Genomic DNA, 20,659 nt, shown 5'->3' with positions numbered 1-20,659 from the left:
GATTCAGCTCCATATTCTACTACAGGTATAAAGTTTAGGTACAGATTTTAATAATAGATGTGCACAGCATAAATACAAAACATACTACATAATTAAAATTACTCTTACTGTAGTAATTAAAAGAATTGAAGTGCTTATTATAGTGGTAATCCGGAAGGTTTAATTAGGTTATTACTTTTATTTTACTTTTATACATTTTTTACATGTCTCCAGTTGACACAACTAATCCGAAAACATTATGTGTCTGAGGAATGCATTTCTGAATAGCTAGCTGAAGTAAACATCACCTGATTATCAACAGGGCACAAAAAAGGTGACAGTTATCTGGCTAGATAAACACAAATAAAGATAAATAAATACTGCTTTGGTTACAGTAGCCTATTAGCTACGTATTCATTATCCATCCATGTTTCTAGCTAAATAGTTAGCAAGCTAGTAACAATGCCCCTTGCCTATTATCCTGAGTGTTAACTCATTTCTTACAATCATGTGAAGTATATAAAGACCAAAACATGTAGCTAGCTAACCAATGCCAATCTCTCCACAGGTTTGGCTTGAAAAAGCTGTCTCCACTGTCTCAGACATTGCTGCTGGCTAAGAATTTGGTGCCTAAAGCATAGACGTTCAGTAGGAGGATGTTTTATTTTCTTTTTTTTTCTCAAAATGTAATTAAACTGTCTTTCAATTGGATTAATTTAATTACAGTATTTTTTTGAAACCATAAGAAACAATTAATATATATTCTGTTATTTTAGAAAGTTACAATGATTTAATTATACTTAAAAAATGCTATTTCAGTGCACCATTTATTCAAATACTGTAACAGGAGTTCATGTTCCTTAGTTCTTGAAACAAGTACGTAATCAAAGAGCAAATCATCTACATGAGTGTGTTTCTTCAATTGGAACTACATTTAGTAACACCTTAACACTCTCTGTCAGTGAAACTCTTTGCATTTTTCTTTAGTCCAGAGATTTTACACAGCTCTGTGGTAAAGCAGTTCCCACATTTCACAGTGGCTTTTAGACTGCAATTTGTGCTTCATGCAGAGTGCATTTAGCACTCTGATGCCAAATATCAGATGCATTTTGCAGCAACATTAAGTTTTACTGTGTAGTGTTCTACCATATACAATGCCTAACATCATGCTTTTGAAACATAGGGCTGCTACTGAGCAGATATTATTTCAATGGTGGAGCACTCTCAGTACAGCAGTGACACAATATATGTGTGCGACAGTGACACGATCATGACATGGTAAAGTGTTGATGTGTATAACAGTTTAACAGGTTCTGCTGAAAATGAAACAACACCCAATTAAAATATCTGCTTAATGATGGACCTGAAACAAAGCCACAATAAGCAATTATATAATAACAAAATGTAAGTGTCTAATCATATGTAAATATATTAATACACAAAAATGATCCATGAAAATAATCTGAGATTAATAAAGCGGTCTCCTTAGATTGATTGTATACACACAGCTCACAACAGACACTCTGTGTCCATGTATGTTTGATGACTAAGCCACCCAGGCTCTTCCACCTACACATCTGATCATACTGACTATACTGACAACATTCATTATACAGTCACGGCAGAATCTCAGCTTCTGTGCACCTTCTGCTTGTATAGCAGAATCAGTTCCTTTATTAAACAGCAATGAGAATACTGCCATATCACCAGAACTGGGGTTAAACATGAATCAAAACCATTTGTTAGTTCCCTGGGCATCCTATAAGCAAAGTCTATTCAATATTATTTAATTATATCTTTATTTTCTTATATACTGTATAACTGGTTATTGTTACCTAGTGGGGTTGTAGAACAGAGTATAATAAACCAGTGATATGATATAGGCTGTCTCAAAAGCAAGGCATCTGATATGCTTGATGTATGCATAACGTACAGCTACTGAAAAATCAGGATGAAATTATGATTAATTTTTATTCAGTTGACCAAATATATGCTTAAACCTACAAGGGAATACATTAGAGGAATGTATTTTATATTGCAGATATGTTACTGTAGTTCACTTAATTCTGACCTTACCTTTACCGTTAAAAGTAAAATTAAAACTGAAATTTGTGTATTAAAGATCTCTTTTTCATGATAACAATCAAATTGAATTTGTGCATTTTCTACAAATGCACAGACGTTTCTTAAACACTGATTATCCAAGATGAAGGATTAATTTTTCATCATAAAAAATTAAAAGACAAAAGATCATTATTTAGATATTACAGTACAGATATTGCAGTACTGTGACCAGCTACTGCATTCATAGTAGAGCCATGATGATCAAGACAATGTATGGCAATCCCCAAACAAGAAATCATTAGCGGTCATACATTTTGTTATTATGACTCTTTTTGCTGTGCCGTGTAACTTTATTTCCCTTCTACAATAGTTGCCCCCACCCGACACTCCCAAATGAAATGCACAGCATCCAGAATTTCGATTGTGACTTCACTTCCTTCCTTTCATGGCCATTTCCTCCAGGAAGCATCTGCCACTGACTCACAAAGAAAATCATCAGTGAGATAGAATAGTACAGCTTCTGTTAGAAATATAAGACTGCTTTATGTCTCAAGAGATGCATTTTACAAACCTACTCAAGTCAATCAACACTTATTTGGCATTGTTGAGGTCAAGTGTGTAATGTAATCTGAACCTTACTGCTACTGTGGACAGAATTCTCCAATGTAATGAATCCTTTTTTTTCAGTGCATCCTGTTACAGATCTGTTGATTAGAGAACTGAGCTTGCTACAGGCTCTTGTCTAACAGTATATGCATACTTGGTCATTTAAATGTCTTCAACCCTTTCTAAATCATGTTTTAAAGAAAATGCTGTAAAGTCAGGTGTTTTGGGTTTTGTGTTCAATTGCTAAACTCATGGCTTATCTGACCCTTGGCAGTGCTCACTAGATTTTCCTTGCTGTTCTCTAACTATTTTGATTTCATCTATCACAATTCTCATTTGTGAGTGGGTGTATGGGAGCAAGTTAGCTTTGTTATTGTTTTGTTTTGCTTAACACTACCACCGCCCAAGAGGAAGTGGAGAGCCGTATCAAGATTTAGCACATTTCCTGAGAATATTGTCTTGAGAGGACCTCATAGGGCGGCTAAGAAAAAAGGTGGTGGTTTAATGAATTAGTGAGAGCTGGAACACTGATAGAGTCACTGCTGATCGACACAAGGCAGACAAGAGAACATGGACTACCAGACTGGATTATGTTTTGTCACCTTTCTGATTGTTGCTTTCAGCATCCCTGTTTCTACACAGTTCTACTCTGTTGACTTGGATAGTCATTCATTTAATGATGCTCAGAATTTATGTGCTCCTGATGGATTTCTGGCTAACATGCCCAACGAGGAAGAAGCTAACAACATTCTGAAGGTTATTGAGGACAAACGATACACAACCTCTACTTCATACTGGATTGGACTGAAAATAGAGAAGGGAGAGTGTGTTCAACAAAATCTACCACTTAAGGGTTTCTACTGGACTGTAGATAACAGCATTAAATTTGATCTTAGTAAATGGAAAGAAGAACCACATAATACTTGTACAACTGCACTTTGTGGACTACTCTCTGTGGAGTATAGTGGCTCTACATTAGTGAGCTGGGGATTAAATTCAACAACCTGCAACAAGAAGTTTCCCTTTATTTGCAAACATAAAGCATCGAGTAAGAACACAGCATGTACTTCTAAACCAAAGATTTTAGAGAATCATTACACCACAGAAAAAAACAGTGATCCATATACACTCTGGGTTTCTTGCAGTGGCACAGACACTTTCACGTTGACCTGTTCAAAGAGTACCGGTAAATGGAAGCTGGTAGGTGGAACAGAGACAGACATTCAAGAACTTTGTCTTATATGTAAAAATGGATACAAAAAAGATAAAGACGGAAAATGTGTGGATGTAGATGAATGTAAGCAATTCAATAATTGTACATTCATTTGCTTTAATTCAAATGGCTCATATAGCTGTATGTGTGTTGATGAAATGAGCAATTTTCACAATGAAGACTCAGAAATATGCCAAAAACAAAAGAAAGCAAAAACATCCATTTTTACGTCAGCCGCTGATGACACTAAGAAAGTCAAGGATGAAACAACTTCCTCTTCCATGGAGAAGAATTCTCTGTCTTCATCTCAATTAGACGTTTATAGTACTGTTGAAAGTCAGCTTCATATTGAAGAAAGCTCTGGAGACTTTTCAAATATTATCATCCCTCTAATTATAGCTTTGCTGATTTTTGTGGTGTTGGTCGTGATTATTGTGGCCATTGTGAAATACTGCCTCATGAGAAGTGCCAGGAAACGGGCAAAGGAAAGGGCAGCAGCCTTGAAAGAATCAGTTGCTCTGAATGGATCTGACTCTATGGAAAAAGTGAACGAATAATCAGCTAATCAGCTAAAGTCTTGACTAATTTAAATACAGACATGCATTTTGTGTCCACATGGGTTTTCTCTGGGTTTCTCCGGTTTCCATCTACACACCAAAACAAAAATAGTAGCTGAATTGACTAGATAAATAGTCCTTTTAAGCTTGAGTGTGTGTGTGTGTGTGTGTGTGTGTGTGTGTGTGTGTGTGTGTGTTCCTGCCTTGCAACTAATACTCCCAGGAAAGACTCCGGATCCACTGCCACCCAGACGAGGATAAAAAGGCCAAAGAAGAAGATATAGGAATGAACAAACATGGAATATTGCAAAAGAGCTCATTGGTCTGACTGAAAATATCTGATAGGCACTTAATATGTAAATATTAAATTCTGTTTAAATCTTGCTTTTATTTTTAACTTTTTTTTCTGGAAAAATGGTTTTAGTATAGTGTTAGACAGATATAAATTCTATACATGTTGTAAGAGAGGTGTAGTTTGTTAGAGTTTGTTAGAGTTTGTTAGAAACTATAGTAGTTATTGTTAGAAACTATAGTAGTTTTTTAGAAACTATAAAGAAATTTTTTTTTTTTTGGCTGAAGTTTTGTACCTATCATGAAATCCCAATTTAGATTTATAGCTCAAGTGCAAGTCGAATGAAGAAAATACTAAACATGTATTTGCTGACTGACTACACTGTGGGTTAGGACAATTTAATTTTTAGCTAAAATATTCCTTAAATTCAAGTTAATTCAAAGTTAAGCAATGAATGGCATGATATTTAAACACAATACAGTAGCCGTATACCTTAAATAAGCCAAGTGACAAAGTATGGCAAGGAAGGTGACACCTTTTCCTGCACTCATTTTCTTTAATACTCAGTAGGAAATTAAGAGCGTAACAAAAGACTAAAAGCCCATGTGTATTTAGCTCTACGATCACTCCCACATTAAAGATGAAACCACTCTGAATGTCATATTAAATATTCATGTTTATATAGATTGTTTTGGTGGCAATTACTAATAGTGACAACAGTGGGTTAGAGAAAAGGTTGGTCTGCCTTTCCTTTATATGCCTCTTTATTATATAAATATTCTACGTTTCAGTTTTTTGAGAGTCTGTTGTGTCGATCAGGCTGTAATCGACAGGAGTTATTAATCTAACACAATTACAAGGCTTCATTATTGTCCTCATGTATCTACAGAAAAAAAAGCCTGATTTATCCGATTTGGTAAAACAGAGGGGACCAAAAAGGTTAATGGCTGATTCCACACACACACACACACACACACACACACACACACACACACACACACACTAAATAAACAAATAAATAAATAAATAAATAAATAAATAAATAAATAAATAAATGTCATGGCAACCACATGTTCTGTGTGTTATCTGTTCTAGTCAGCACATTCTGACGCCAGTTCAGCTCACTACAGTGTTGTAGTTCTGGACGTACACGTGCCGTTCCTGTACGCGCTGTCCGACTCCATAATGTCAGGCTGAAACTCGTCCACACTGAAGCCCCGACTTTTCAGTGCCGTGGCATAATAGTCAATGGGCTCCTCAGCGGCGCTGTCCACCCACCTGAGGCATAAAATCCTTTGGAAGGAGCGTTTAAAATTGTCCGACAGAAAGCCGTAAAGGATGGGATTAGCGCAGCTGTTGGCATAACCCAAAATCACTGCCAGCTGGCTGAATGTGGCGTTGTGTCGCTCCTCGAACACGTTCACGAGCTGCACGACGTGAAATGGCATCCAGCAGATCACGAACACCGTGACTACCATCATGACCATGAGCGTGATCTTCCTCTCGGACTTCTTGCGCTGTTGCCAGCCCGCTTTCAGTGCAACTACTCTAAGCTTCGCTATGATCAGGACGTAACACATGCATATGGCGAGCACCGGGAAAAGGAAACCCATGAGAAAGGCATAAATCACGAACACTGCCATCCACCGACGTTGCGGCTCCGGCATCTGCATGTTACAGGCGACCGAGCCGTCAGAGTTTGGTGTAGAAGTGGAAAATATGATGATGGGCAAAATGACCAAGATCGAGAACATCCACACGCCCAAGTTGACCATCTTGGCAATTGTAGGTCTCCTATAACGGGCCGCTTTGATAGGATGCACTACGGCGATGTATCTGTCGATGCTCAGGACAGTTAAGCAGTAGATGCTGGTAAACATATTGACAGCGTCCACGCTTAAAACCAAACGGCACAAAAACGAGCCGAACGGCCAGTGGCGAAGCAGCGAAGATGTAACCAAGAAGGGAACACTGAGCATCAGCAGCTCGTCCGCAATCGCCAAGTTCAAGATGTAAATGTTTGTAGCAGTTTTCATCTTGGCATACCTGAATATGACATAAATGACCATGGAGTTGCCACACAGTCCGAGCAGACACACGACAGAGTAGATAAAGGAGATAAGGATCGCGCTGCTGTGAGCTTCACCGTGCGTTTCGTTGCCGGATGAATTGAAGAACAAGTCATCTTCCAGGTCCGGGAATGTGCTGTTGGCCAGCATACTGAAATTAAATATAGTCTCCAGGTCCGGATGACAGAGCAGTGTGTGTGTGTGTGTGTGTGTGTGGAGTGAGAGGGAGAGAGAGAGCCTTAGCGGATCTCCGGTCGTGTTGTTTTTAAGTGCAAGACGCGCATCTTCTCTGTTGTCAGTTCTCGCCGCAGCGCGCATCAGCACCGCCGCCGTGAAGAGTTACGCTCTCCTCGCGCCAGTCTCAGGCTCCCGACGTCACACGCTGCAAAATGACGTTTGCCTTGGAAAAGGACTATTTTAAAACCACACATGACTTCAGATAATGTCACACAATGACAACTTTACTCCTGCTTTTTGTTCTGTTCTGTTCTTCTGAATGTCACATTACACAGCGGCGCACCATACGGCGCAGGCATCCAGGTCTAATCACTTATGGAAGTAAATGTAATGTGTTAAACATCCTTCAACATCCTTTTTCATTAGTATATAACCTGTCTATATACATAATCTGCATTTTCTATAACCCAAAGAATCACATTCTTTCTGCAATACAGTCATATGAGGGTTTTCTGGAATTGTTTTCCTATGCAAAAAAACATAATAGTAATAATAATAATAATAATAATAATAATAATAATAATAATAATTCAATTTAATTAAAAAAAATGCATTCTAAGGTATTTCCTTGTGTGATTCTTGCTGTGTGATAGCCAGAGTTTTATTTGAAACTCTAATATTTGAAACACCTGCTTATTTCTGGCACCATCTAGTGTTGGCATAAATATCAGTAAAGGTTTTTTTTTGTCGCACTCAGATTCTCAGGAAACCAGATGGATGAATGTTAAGTAGGCTTTGAAAGTGCAACTTAGCACAGTATAGACTTTCTAACCTAATACACAGTATGTTACACTTATTCTTATTGGAAATGTTTGTGCTGGAAGGCCATATCTTTAAGGACATGGTTTGCCAAGGTTGTAGTGAGAAAACTTGAGTGTCCTGCACAGAGCCCTGACCCTAACACCACTTAACATTTTGGGGATGAACTCTGACACCATCTGTGCACCAGTATTCCTTAACAATCATCAGTGCCTGAACTCAATACTTCTGTGGCTGAATGGGCAAATACACAAAGCTATGCTCCAAAATCCAGTATGAATTCCCATAAGAGCAAATCTGGAATGGATGTTGAACAACGCATATGGTTGTGATGGTGAAGTGTCTTCAAATATTTGACCATTTAGTATGAAAATGAACTTGTAGTGAATCATATTTTAACCTGTACAAACGTGGTTGATGTTACATTGTCTTCTGAATCATACGGAATTCCTTGATGACCACACACAAAAGAATCATCTGGCTAAAGAGGAAGAGCAACAAAGAGGGTTATTTAGTTGAAATAATAACCTTCTCATAATTAGAGAGTGTGTATATTCTAGATGTGTATTACAACTATTGTTTTAACTGAATTAATATCAGTTATATCATTTCACTCATTTCACTTCAACATCAATATCATTTCACTTAATATCCCTGTTTTGTTATTCTCTATTGAAATGTTCATTCATTCATTCATCTTCTACCGCTTATCCGAACTACCTCGGGTCACGGGGAGCCTGTGCCTATCTCAGGCGTCATCGGGCATCAAGACAGGATACACCCTGGACGGAGTGCCAACCCATCGCAGGGCACACACACACTCTCATTCACTCACGCAATCACACACTAGGGACAATTTTCCAGAGATGCCAATCAACCTACCATGCATGTCTTTGGACTGGGGGAGGAAACCGGAGTACCCGGAGGAAACCCCCGAGGCACAGGGAGAACATGCAAACTCCACACACACAAGGTGGAGGCGGGAATCGAACCCTGACCCTGGAGGTGTGAGGCGAACGTGCTAACCACTAAGCCACCGTGCCCTATTGAAATGTTATTGATGTTAAGTACATCTGCTAAATGTTTTCTTTCTCTAAATAGAGAGAGTGCTTCAGTGCAAAATACCATACTTATCAATTCAAGGAGAATGAGGAGAAGGATCATTTAAAGCCCATTTGCCTTATACATTTCCATAAATTACCATCACTCTGCCAGTACACTTACAAATGAGACTTGCTGTGAGTCTTTAATTAAGGATTGGTTGTGTATATATAGTGAATTAATGTATCAGTGAAATGTTTATGTTAATATCACTAAATATCACTAAATAAATTGTCTTATATGATCATATATTGTGTGAACTGCTCACTACAGAACCACCTGCTCATTGACATTCCCAGGTTTGATTTTCAATCATGCAAATTATATAAGCTTATAAAGAAAATTCTTTAAAATAAATTATTTTAAAGCAGATATTATGTTTGATTTAGATTGCTGAAAAAATGCTGTAGAAATCTAGCATTATGTTTTCCCAGTAACCATAGCAACCATCTGCTCTTGTTTTGCACAAAAGGATAAGGGGTGTCTTGTTTATATATAAATGTATACATGTATTTTAGTTTTTTTTTATAAAAATACAACAACCCACAAGCCCATTTCAAAATGGTAGAGGATGAGCAAACAGGGCAAAACAACTCTGTTATTTGCTCAAGATTGCTCCTGGGAGTACATTCAAATGTCTGATTGGTTGTAATATGAAACAACTTCTGTAACTCATCTTGTGTACAATCCCCTCCTGCTGATTTGTACTACCTGAAGTAGCAGAAGTACAGGTCAGCTCTGTTGAAAACAAAAGCTGATTGTGAATCAAATCAGAAATGTCCAACTCATCACTGTGGTCCAGTTCAACAGCCTATGTGTAGTACTCGCATTCCTGAGTATGCAGAAGTAGCAGTGACTTTTTGTTATTTTCTATCTTTTGCAGTCAAGTCAACAACAATAGCAGGTGCACACAGATTTTGCCTTTCAAAATGACTGTGATAGGGGGAAAAAAGGATAATAGCAGTGAAAAATACAAGAGAAATGCCTTTGATAGTCTGCCATGACACTTCCATTAACTGGTTTGCATGAAGTCTGCCTGAATGAAGACTGTACTGCAAAGTAAAGCTATATATAAACAGATGTCAACCACCCAAACACACCCATCTGCAGAAATTAGATTTTGCTAAGTGCTTAAAGTGGCCTGTGATGGACTAAAATCCTATCCAGGGTGTATTACTGCCTCACACCCAAGCTCTAAGCATGGATCAGACTAGGATAAAGTCATTACAGAAAACGATTCATTGAATGAATGAATAAGTGTTTAAAAGAAGTAATTGTTGAAAGCATGTTCAAAAGTACATTAAATCAGTGAGTTATGGTGATTGGGTGAACTTTATGTGTTATTTCATACTATGTAAACTTTTGCTGTGTTTTGACAAAAGCTGATGAACTGAGGTTGTACCACTGAAAGAAAATTCATACAGACCACATGTCTTACTTTATCCTTTGTGGTTTTTATTTAAAAATGGCAAACTGTACCTAACATAAATTTACTGAGCTTACTAATGTATTTAATTCAACGTCCACTTTATTCTAATGAACATATGTTACTGCTTTGAGAACAACCACATACACATACTAGAAAGGACTTTATCTAAGCCAAACTGGACTATAACCACCACTGCACTAAAGGTCTTTAGCACTTGTCACCTTCCCACAATGTCATCCTGACATGATTAACTTACTGGTTTCACATATCTGAATCCCAGTGTCATGTCAGTCTCACAATGCCAATGCCTCACACTCTAAAATGGTGAGGATTTTTCCATCATCAGGTAGAACTAATGAAGCTCTTCATCAACTCTTGACTGAAGTGCATTTACCAGAACTACAGAGTGAAATTATTTAGAAAATAATCATTTTAAAAAGTATATCAAAAAAGTGTTTTAGCTTAGTTGGTTACACTTGGAAGAATTTGGCACAGAAGTTTAAATTAAATTAAATTAAGTAGCCCAAACTGGTGTATTTACTGCTGTATTTTGTAATGCACAATGGAAATCTGCAATGAGGATAGATATTTCATTTGCATGTACTTGAACTCAACAGATTGCATGGCTACATTATTAGAAACTGTACAGTCAAATTCAAAACACTGATGCTTGCCTACAAAGCCAAAAATAGACCAGCTTCCTCTTACCTCAAAGACCTCATCACTCCTTGTACTGCACCTCACACCCTCAGAGCTACCAGCACTGCTTGATTGGTCCCACCATCTCTCTGGGTAAGAGGTAGATATACAACAAAACTCTTTTCTGTTCTGGCACCGGGGTGGTGGAATGAACTTACCCTAGGGGTCCAGACAGCTGAGTCACTGGCTCAATCTGAGTCACTGAGTCATCTTCAAATGACGGTTGAAGACCTACTTCTTCATGAAATACTTGAACTAACACTTTCTTCCCTGTTTGTTGTATGTGTGTATTTTATTTAAAAAATAAACAAACAAACACTGTTTTATGCTCATGGTATCCTAAGTCTGTAACCTAGTAAACCAGAGTTAATGTATTCAGTGATGTATTCAAAGACTTAAAAGCACTTTTGTACATTGCTCTGGATAAGGGCGTCTGCAAAATGCTGTAAATGTAAATGTATTTCACATATGTTACATTTTTAGGGCTGATCTTCCCAGTCTAAGTAAGCTCTTGCACTGTCATGTGGAAAAATATGAAATCCACTAAGATATTGGAATATATTATTTAGTTCTAGATGTTACCCACAATGATCAAAATATAGTGTTTCACAATAGCACAAAGCTTAACAGTATAAGAAATAATTATACAGACATAAGATGTCTTGATATTTTTTGAATGATACAAATACATGATTGAAGTATATTAACTATGGACAGTGTTAATTAAACAATCTAAAATGAATACTATAACATCATACATTGTACATCACACTACAGTTTAGTGAATGGATAATATTCAGTAATCTTCAGTAACTGCTTTATCCTGGTCAGGTTCATGGAGGGTACAGAGCCAACTCTGGTAACACTGGGTGTAAGGCTGGAAAATTCATTCCAGATGGGATGCCACTCCTTTGCATGGCTCTATTCAAATATACATTCCTACACTCATTATTGCCTAATGGGAAGAAACCAGAGAACCCAAAGCAAATCCATGCCAACACTAGGAGAACATGTGAAACACCAGACAGACAGAAACCACAGCACACCATCGGACCCTGGGCTTATGAAAGAGCTGTGCTACTGTTTATAACACTGATTGATAAAAGAGTCAATGAAATTCACAAATATATGATGCTGTATTATACTTTAAACTGTGTGCCCCTCTGCCACCTTGCTTATGCTGAAGGTTTACTTAGTGTTTAATAAAGAGATGATATTTTTATTTTTTCTCAAGCTTTACTTACGGATAAAGCTCAGACTGCATATACACCTTCTCTGCATATTATATATTCTAAGAAAGGCCTGTGTCATATTACACAGTCCTCAAGCAGTGTGAACAGTGAAATGATAAACTGCTTACAACTGAAAGCAAGTGAAAGTGATTTGATCGGTTTAATTCCAATTGTAAATGAATAGCCAGTGCAATGCTCCAGTGTGTGCAATCCAATTTATTCTGAATGACTCTCAGGCTCCTCAAGTTGCTGTTATCTTCCCATAAATGACACATTGGGAGAATTGTTGCTCAAGGCTTATATTAAGGCCCAATAAATGAGATAAGGAGGTTGACATGTAAGTTCTGCATTAGCAGGGCAAGATTTTCATTTTAAATTTCCAAGCTCATGTCAATGTGCAAAGGTCATTAAATTTAAACTAAAGGATATAGCTTTAGTTATTAATCTGGCTTCACTTTTTACATACAAAGAAATCATACACTTTTATTAAAGTGACTTATTTGTGAAATCAAACCTTAAAATTGTAAACCCTAAAATAGCAAAAAAATTACTTGTACCACAGAGACGGAAGAGGCAAAATGACAATCTTCCCAATCAAAATGCTGAATAATCTTATTTCTGTATACTTTGTGCCTAATCATGGCCTTATGTGCTAAACACACTTTGACAAAAAATCTTTTTCTAAAAACTATTTTGCACTCATTGTTGCTTTCACTCCAAGTTCTATTGATCCTAACATGCTGGGATGCTGTCAGACAGAGTAATATGTTTGTATTCTTAAACTGAATCCATGCTGCTTTGAAAATGCTATTTCAATACTGAGCAGTGAAATCAGGCAGACCAAAAAGTTCCTACATGCCAGACTATTGAGAAATGCATCCTAATAGGCATCATGCATGTGGTTCATATTGAATTGTGTTGTTTGTCATTCTGATAGCAGGCTGATTAAAGCTTCTCTATATCCATAGTGGAATGCTTGTGCCTTTCAAATGGTGATCAGTTGCTGATGTTGAATAGATAATGAATGCTCTGACGGCCGTACATTGAGAATAGTTTATGTTCTGATTAGAATAACAAAATGCAGTGTTTACAGAGAGCATCACTATTAATCAAGTGTCATTCAAACAATTTGCATGCAGCATTCTAGCCCTTAGGCTCTGTAAGCCGTTTCACTGCACTCATGGGAATAGGTTTTAAGACTATGGGAAACAATGTAAATGAACATACTTTTTCAAAGAGATGATAGAAATTACATTTAAGTTGTTTGAAACTATTTCTAACTGTCACAGTCACATCCTACCCCCTGAAACTACAGTTTGCCAGGCCAAAGCATGTCTGAATATCATAGTGTGTTTCATAATACTGAAGTGTTTCTGTCTTACAGTTCCAGGGATCTGATTTAGATCCTCAGCTTGTTTGTTTTGTATATGCTTTTCCTCTGGGTTTGCTGGTTTACTCCCTCTATCCAAAATACATGCATGAAGAAGGACTGTTATAGTACTGTAATGTGTGTTATTGTGTGTGTGCATTGCATCACTGCAATGGAGTGCTGTCTTATCCAGTGTATTGCTACATTGCAGCCAGTGTTTCCAAAGTAGACTCAAACTACCCATGCACATGATAAAGTAGTTAGTGAAGGTGAATGAATGAATGAATGAATGGATGAATGAATGAACGAACAAATGAATATCCCACCATTTCAACTGTAGGTGTTTAAACCTACAACTCTGGAGCTCCATTAGATGGGTGACATTTGTCATATGTGAACAATCTTTTTTATATACTTGTAACAAGATCACTCTGAGACATTTTCAATTGTTATATTAATTCATTTTAAAATAGACAACTTTAAACTCCTTCCAAACACAACAGCATTGTATTCACTCTCTTTACAATATACTGTACCAAAATAGCCTATAAAGCCAATTAAATATGAACCCTTAAACATTTAACCTCTAAACACCATCATCCCTCTCTCTAGTATCTATATGTGTTTCCTTTTAATGTAGCTTATAATAAATAGAATATACTGATTAACTGGGAAGAAAATCTGATGAAGAAGCACTAGAATGTCTGATCAGATTAATGGAGTTTGCATGGTACTTTAATCTGCCTGAAAAGTGTTGTAAATTGCAACTAATGCAACTAATTACAATTTAATGTCATTAAATTGCACTTGCACAAAAACACAGTTTATTAGCACATCTCTTTTCTGACAGGGAAGATGCATTATAAATCGTTGGGAACCACAATAATGGAAAAGGAAATGAATTGTGTGTGAGGGAGACAAGGCTTTTAAGTACAACGTCAATGAAAATTGGCTGAATGTAATGCTTAAAGAAAAACAAGTTAAAGAAAAAATCTGCCTTTGGAATGAAAGACTGTGACTATTTCATATAATTGTAGTTCTTATAAACACGCAGCATGGACAAATCCTCCATTGTACCCTCCTTGTACACATAACCAAAAAGAGGACATCATATTCACAGCAAATTATTTATTTTTGCTATAAAATAAATATATATACATATATACAGTATGTGTGTGTTTGTATCTCTCAAATTACCAGTTTACACACTGATAGTTCTTGGCTTACAGTAACTAGACCATGGTTCTTGGTTCAAGATCCTTATCATGTTCTATATAAATAATAATTGAATTCCTGGCTGAAGGGGATCTGAGTAGTAGCTTTTGGACTTCACAGAAAGAAGAGAACATGCATATCACATGTATATTAGATTACATGCTGAACATCCACTGAAGCACCACATTGCATCATCTATTCATTTGGATATAATATTTTGTAAGACATGAAGCCTTTCAGATAATAAAACATAGTCATTTTTCTATCTTGAGCAGAATAATCTGATCTAAATAGTCATGATGTCTCTGTGATGAATTACGAATTTTATATTTCATTTTATGTTTTAATTAAATATAAAATGATATAATGCACTAAATGGCCAAAAGTATGAGTACTCAACCATCAGACCCATATGTGACTCAGACTGTAGCCACAAAGTTTAAACACACAATTGTCTAATATGTCTTTTGTGCTCTTGTGGATGAATGGGCACACATTTCCACAGCCACAATCCAAAATCTAGTGTAAAACCTTCCCAGAACAGTGGAGATTAATATAACAGAAATTGAGGACAAACACTGGAATGGGTGTGATGGTCAGGGTTCCACAAACTATCAACTTTATTGAAAATACAAATAACAGTTGTCCATGTTTTCCTACATACACAACATTAAACATACTGTATGTCCTCTTTTTATGTCTGTTGTTTTGGTTGATTTTTATCACATTGCATGGATATCATTCACTTTGTAAGAGACATTCTGTTGCTGAGCGAGAAGTCAGAGCTGTAAAGGAAAATTTTGTATAAATATGTTTTGGTATAACATCTTAACATAGAGAATATATTAAAAACTTACAGAGATAAGGATGGGAGAGGTGGGCCGAGTATTGGAGGGTGCCATCAGGAAGCCAATGGCTTTGGCAACATTCTGCAGGAAATACTGGCTGGCTGCCTTCTGGAGCAGAGACAAGCCCAGAACTGCATTCTGGACAGAACAGAATCCAAAATAACGTGAAGATTGGCAAGATCCTCTACCAATGTATAGTAGCAACTCTTTCATCAGCCATGCCATCAACGTTTATGTAAAGAAAGAAAAAGGTAAAAAAAATTCCAGATATTTGTACATAAATTACATAAATAAAATCATAACTATTTCAAGTAAATATTTCTCTTGTGTGGCTTAGCGAAATTATAAGCTTTGGTTAAAATTTCTGCACAGCAATTATGGATCAATTTTGGTAGGGATTGTTTGTGCATCAACTAGACAGCTAGATTTGCTTCATTTTAGTTCCATAATGAAATTGTAATTAGAAGTAGACATTTTTTTAACTATCATCCTCAATGTTGCATGTTGAATTCTAATATTTGCCATGACAAACTATTCTGTATCACACAGACACCATCCTGTAATTAAATTAATAGGTAGTATCCTTTATTTCTACTTACATGAAGAGGATTCAGCAGATATTTTTTTTTTAAAGATATTTTTGCCTGTCTAAGATTTGTACATTTTTCAAGGATAAAATCAGTTTAAAAAAAGGCAATAACATGCAGTAAAAGCTTATTACCTCTTTGAACTGGTTCTACAATATGTCCTCTATGTACATACCCCTTTAGCCTTTAGCGATATTTTTACAAAATATTTTTATAGCTTCATAATTCTGGTCCATCTGTAGCATGTAGAGCAGCTTCAATATATTGGCCACAGAAAGTCCAGAAATCTGAATGTAACAAAAGTGAAAACTGCTAGAAAGGATTAATCTACTATTAAGACAGATAGTCCTAACACAGATATGTTTTAAACAATGTTTCCGTTCTTTGGGAGAGAAAAAAACTGCCGACTTAATAAATTAATGGTATTCTTTATATTGGTGAAGGATACAGCAACCTACATAGCAAATCGTTTCACAATAACTACAAAATTGTCTCAGTGGTTTAATAATAGCACTGGAAACTGCATCTATGAAACATTTCACAGCCTGAGCATACCAAGCCATGTCATCCTCACCTCACCTGATGTGGTAAGTTAACAATTGCTAGGTTTTTAGTGTGATGATCCAAGTTTAGACATTTCAAAATATATACATTATACATATATACAATATACAATACATTATATTGTATATATAAATATATATACAATATAAAATTTATACACACTCACCAGGAAAATTATGTATTTTGGCACTGTATTTAGAAAAACACTCTTTAGGTTTAACCCAAACTGATGTGTAGAGATCACAATGTAAATAGGTTTCATGTACATCTTGATGGATGTTAAAAATACATAAAGCTGATAGCATACCCTATTGTTCTATATAATTCTTTAGGACTATACCCCTGTGATAGCATGCACCATCATCTGTGGTAATTCAGATCTTCTCAGGGATTGAATGTTTACTACCAGAATACATTTCTATTCACTGTCACAATTCTAGTCCTCAGTTGCTACAAACATCATGGCAAAGACGTTGAAGTCCAACTCAAGCACCAACCAACCACTAAAACCACAGCTTCTGTTAATACATCAGATGACAGGCAGTAGGTTTTGGGTCCAGCACTCACGACACAGAATACTTGAATATTTTGGGTACTGGTAATGATGAGACAATCATTAATTTGTTAGGACTTTAAATCATCTTCTCAGAACTAACACATAATCCGGTTTTAGTTCCAAACGAGAATAATCTGTTCATCCCAAGTTTTGTTGCAAAAATGTACCAAGTGCCTATACATCTGTAGAAAGACTTCTCACTCACAGTGAGGCAATAAATCCTCAGGGTTACAAGGATTTCAAAGAGATATGTAACAAAATAGAAAGCCACTTGTCTCCCTGTTCACTGCGTTGTGCTATAGAGTTTCTGGCTGGCACCAACCCTCCACATAACAATTATCCACTTTATCCTCTTTCAGCTGCTAAAAGTAAATCTGTGGATTATCAGGCTACCCATAACCCAGCCTCTGCTGGATTCTTGTTTCTGAAAATATTGGAGTTTGCTTTTTTCTGTTGACTGAACAGGCCCTTAATGCTTTAACTGTAAGTAACTGGTATCATTGCTCTTCTTTCAATACTCCCACTGTACAACTGAAAGAATTCTCTTGTAATGTAACAACAAGGCATTAGATCAGCACATTGTCCAGTGAGACTTTTATAATGACATACAAAAGGATTTTACTTCATTATTTTAGATTGATCTTTAGTAATAACTAAATAGAAAAGAAAGCAAGCTAAATGCATTTTCAATAATAATAAGTACTGATGAGAAAACATTGCAATATCTTGCTTGCTTACTTGTGTATCATGTTTGGGATCCTTTACTGCACAGTTTTAGCACAACTGACCAACTCCTAGGCTATTTATTAAGTCTTTCTTAGACTAGATTAGATGTGCTTTGACCACGAGAAACATTAAAAAGCTAGCTCTTTGAAGAGATCTAATCTGTCCTATATACAGGACAACAGATATATTTGTCCTAATGTCCTTAGGCCTCCACACAATTATGTGAATTTTAGTGTGTATCTGATGCCACCTAGTGACCTGATACCACCCACCTACAGAAACAGTAACTGTTACAATAACAGACAATTTAGTTCAAACTATGGTTTTCACCATACAATACACTGGTTACTGATTACTGAGGCTTTATAGTATATATATACTATAAATATATACATACTATATAGTATGTCCACCAGGGGTAGACAAAGTACTGTGAATTTATACTTAAACAAATATACCACCAAGATTTTAGCAGTAGATCCCTTAAGTCCTATAAGTTGTGAGGTGGGTCCTCCATAGAGGGTCCTCCATAGAACTATTTTTCTAATAGTTACGAGAGATGCTCAATCAATTTGAGATCTAGGGAATTTGGAGGCCAAGTCAACACCTTGAACTCTTTGTCGTGTTCCACAAACCATTCCTGAACAATTTTTACTGAACAAGTTTCTTTCTTATTGAAAGAGACCACTGCATTTAGGGAATACTGTTGCCATGAATGGGTATACTTTGTCTGAAACATGAATGTTTAGGTAAGTGGTATGTGTCAAATCAATGACCACATGAATGCCAGGACCCAGCAGGTTTCCAGCAGAACAATGTCCATCAAACTGCCTCCACTATCTTGCCATCTTCTCATAGTGATTCCTGATTCCTTCTTGTCTCTAAGTAATCAATGTACATGCACCCAGCCATCTTTTTAGACCAGTTCACCTTCTTTGACTCCAGTTCTGATTCTTATGTGCCCATTGCAGACACATTCCAAGGTTGACGGGGTCAATATGAATAATCTGATTGGTCCGCAGCTACATAGCCATATGTGCAGCAAGCTGCAATGCACTGTGTGTTCTGACACCTAAGTAGACTTATAAAAAGTAAAAGTTAATTTCATGTTTTTATGTGAAATGTAATTCCAGTTGTTAAAACTTGGCTTTAGTGATTAAACAGACTGAATTGGTTAAAAAATAAGCATGTTTTAGAGAATTAGCTAAACTTTTCTTAACATGCTTTTTCAAATTAGATGGAACTCATGACTTAGAGAGTCAAAAGTGATGCCTCATTTTCTATCAATCAGTGATTTCTCCAACATAATAAATGCAAGGGTACTCCTCCTCAACTGTAGTCTGGTGGCTTATCCATCTGCTATTCTAGTCTACTAGAGCATTTAAGAGCTGTATACAAAGATTCATTACACACCTGTGTTCCTATAAATCTCCTAAGTGCAACTGAGAAACATGTAAAGATGTGGAACCAAACAAAAAGCATCAAGAACAGCACAAACAGCTTAATTCACTCTACCAACCAGACAACTTAAACGCAGTAGCTGGTGTAGTATATTGTCATATACCTTCTGACAGTATCCAATACAGTACTAACATCTCCCAGCATTCTAATATGATATGATGCAATAAAACCTCATGATTTGGGTCTATTTCACCTATAAAATAAAGTAAAACAATTCTCATTGTTTTTGAATGTGAATTTTGCATGAAATTTGTGGACTGGACTCTAGTTGAGTTGTAAACCTTCATGATTAAGGCAGAATAATCAGTAGTCTTGATATATTACTTTCAGTAACCTGAATAAATGAATATAACTACTTCTGCCTGGGAGAGTGAGACTTCACAGCCAGGCACCTGAGTGCTGACCTCTGCTGGTGAAACTAAAGAGTTGCTATGATAAAGCATGATAGACCTGAGTGGTGCAGACATACAGTAGAGTCTCCTGCTCTGGAGAACACAAAAGTTACTTATCACAAATGACTTAAATTACTTCATGCTTTCAACCATACGTCATAACATTTGAGTATAGGAAAAAAACAAATGTTTTACAATAAAACCTTTCATCATTTGTGCGATCAAAGTGCTTCAGATGTTGTATAGAGGCAGTAGATACTTGTTATTCATATTAATTAATACTATGAAACTTCAGAGAGTTTGTTCTGACAACTCCTGATGTTGCTTTAAAAAGGGACTAGTCTCAGGATTTAGCGAAGCTGATGATTTATCTGTCTGTTTACACAGATTGACTGCTCCATAACTTCTCACCACTGTTTGAACTGGAGACAGGGAAGGGTGAAATTGTGCCTGACTCTGTGTGTGGGCTCATTGTGCTGGTCAGGCAGGAGAGGACCCGTCGCCTTTTCCTGCTCCAATGACAGCAACAAATTTATCTATTCACTTTGGCATGTCACAGATTTATCACGTCTATATGGCACGGATAAGCCTCACTGACAGACCTGGAAGGTCATGCCAAAGTCATCGACCCTGCCTTCTCTGAAAGAAAACATTCCTAAGCTGTGAATGGCAACTTCCAACCCACTCACGATCCATCTACCCTA

The 20,659-nt window shown here is 36.6% G+C and overlaps 2 protein-coding genes across 2 annotated transcripts; one reads left to right on the top strand and one right to left on the bottom strand.

The window, feature by feature from the left end:
* Positions 1 to 3,157: 3,157 nt before the first annotated feature.
* Positions 3,158 to 4,803, top strand: clec14a (C-type lectin domain containing 14A). The gene has a single exon (XM_060879656.1). It carries the CDS (start codon positions 3,220 to 3,222, stop codon positions 4,417 to 4,419), a length of 1,200 nt encoding a protein of 399 aa, XP_060735639.1. The 5' UTR covers positions 3,158 to 3,219; the 3' UTR covers positions 4,420 to 4,803.
* Positions 4,804 to 5,369: 566 nt separating this feature from the next.
* sstr1a (somatostatin receptor 1a) lies at positions 5,370 to 7,161 on the bottom strand. Its single transcript, XM_060879655.1, has one exon. The coding sequence runs from the start codon at positions 7,096 to 7,098 to the stop codon at positions 5,836 to 5,838; it is 1,263 nt and encodes a 420-aa protein (XP_060735638.1). The 5' UTR covers positions 7,099 to 7,161; the 3' UTR covers positions 5,370 to 5,835.
* Between the last annotated feature and the right edge of the window lie 13,498 nt (positions 7,162 to 20,659).

The sequence above is a fragment of the Tachysurus vachellii genome, chromosome 10 (assembly GCF_030014155.1).
Source record: "Tachysurus vachellii isolate PV-2020 chromosome 10, HZAU_Pvac_v1, whole genome shotgun sequence".
Classification (NCBI taxonomy): Eukaryota; Metazoa; Chordata; class Actinopteri; order Siluriformes; family Bagridae; genus Tachysurus; species Tachysurus vachellii.
This window is presented reverse-complemented; position numbering and strand designations above follow the sequence as displayed.

Coding starts and splice junctions, on each gene's coding strand:
- sstr1a (XM_060879655.1), bottom strand. CDS start 7,098: ATGCGCGCTGCGGCGAGAACTGACAACAGAGAAGATGCGCGTCTTGCA.
- clec14a (XM_060879656.1), top strand. CDS start 3,220: ATGGACTACCAGACTGGATTATGTTTTGTCACCTTTCTGATTGTTGCT.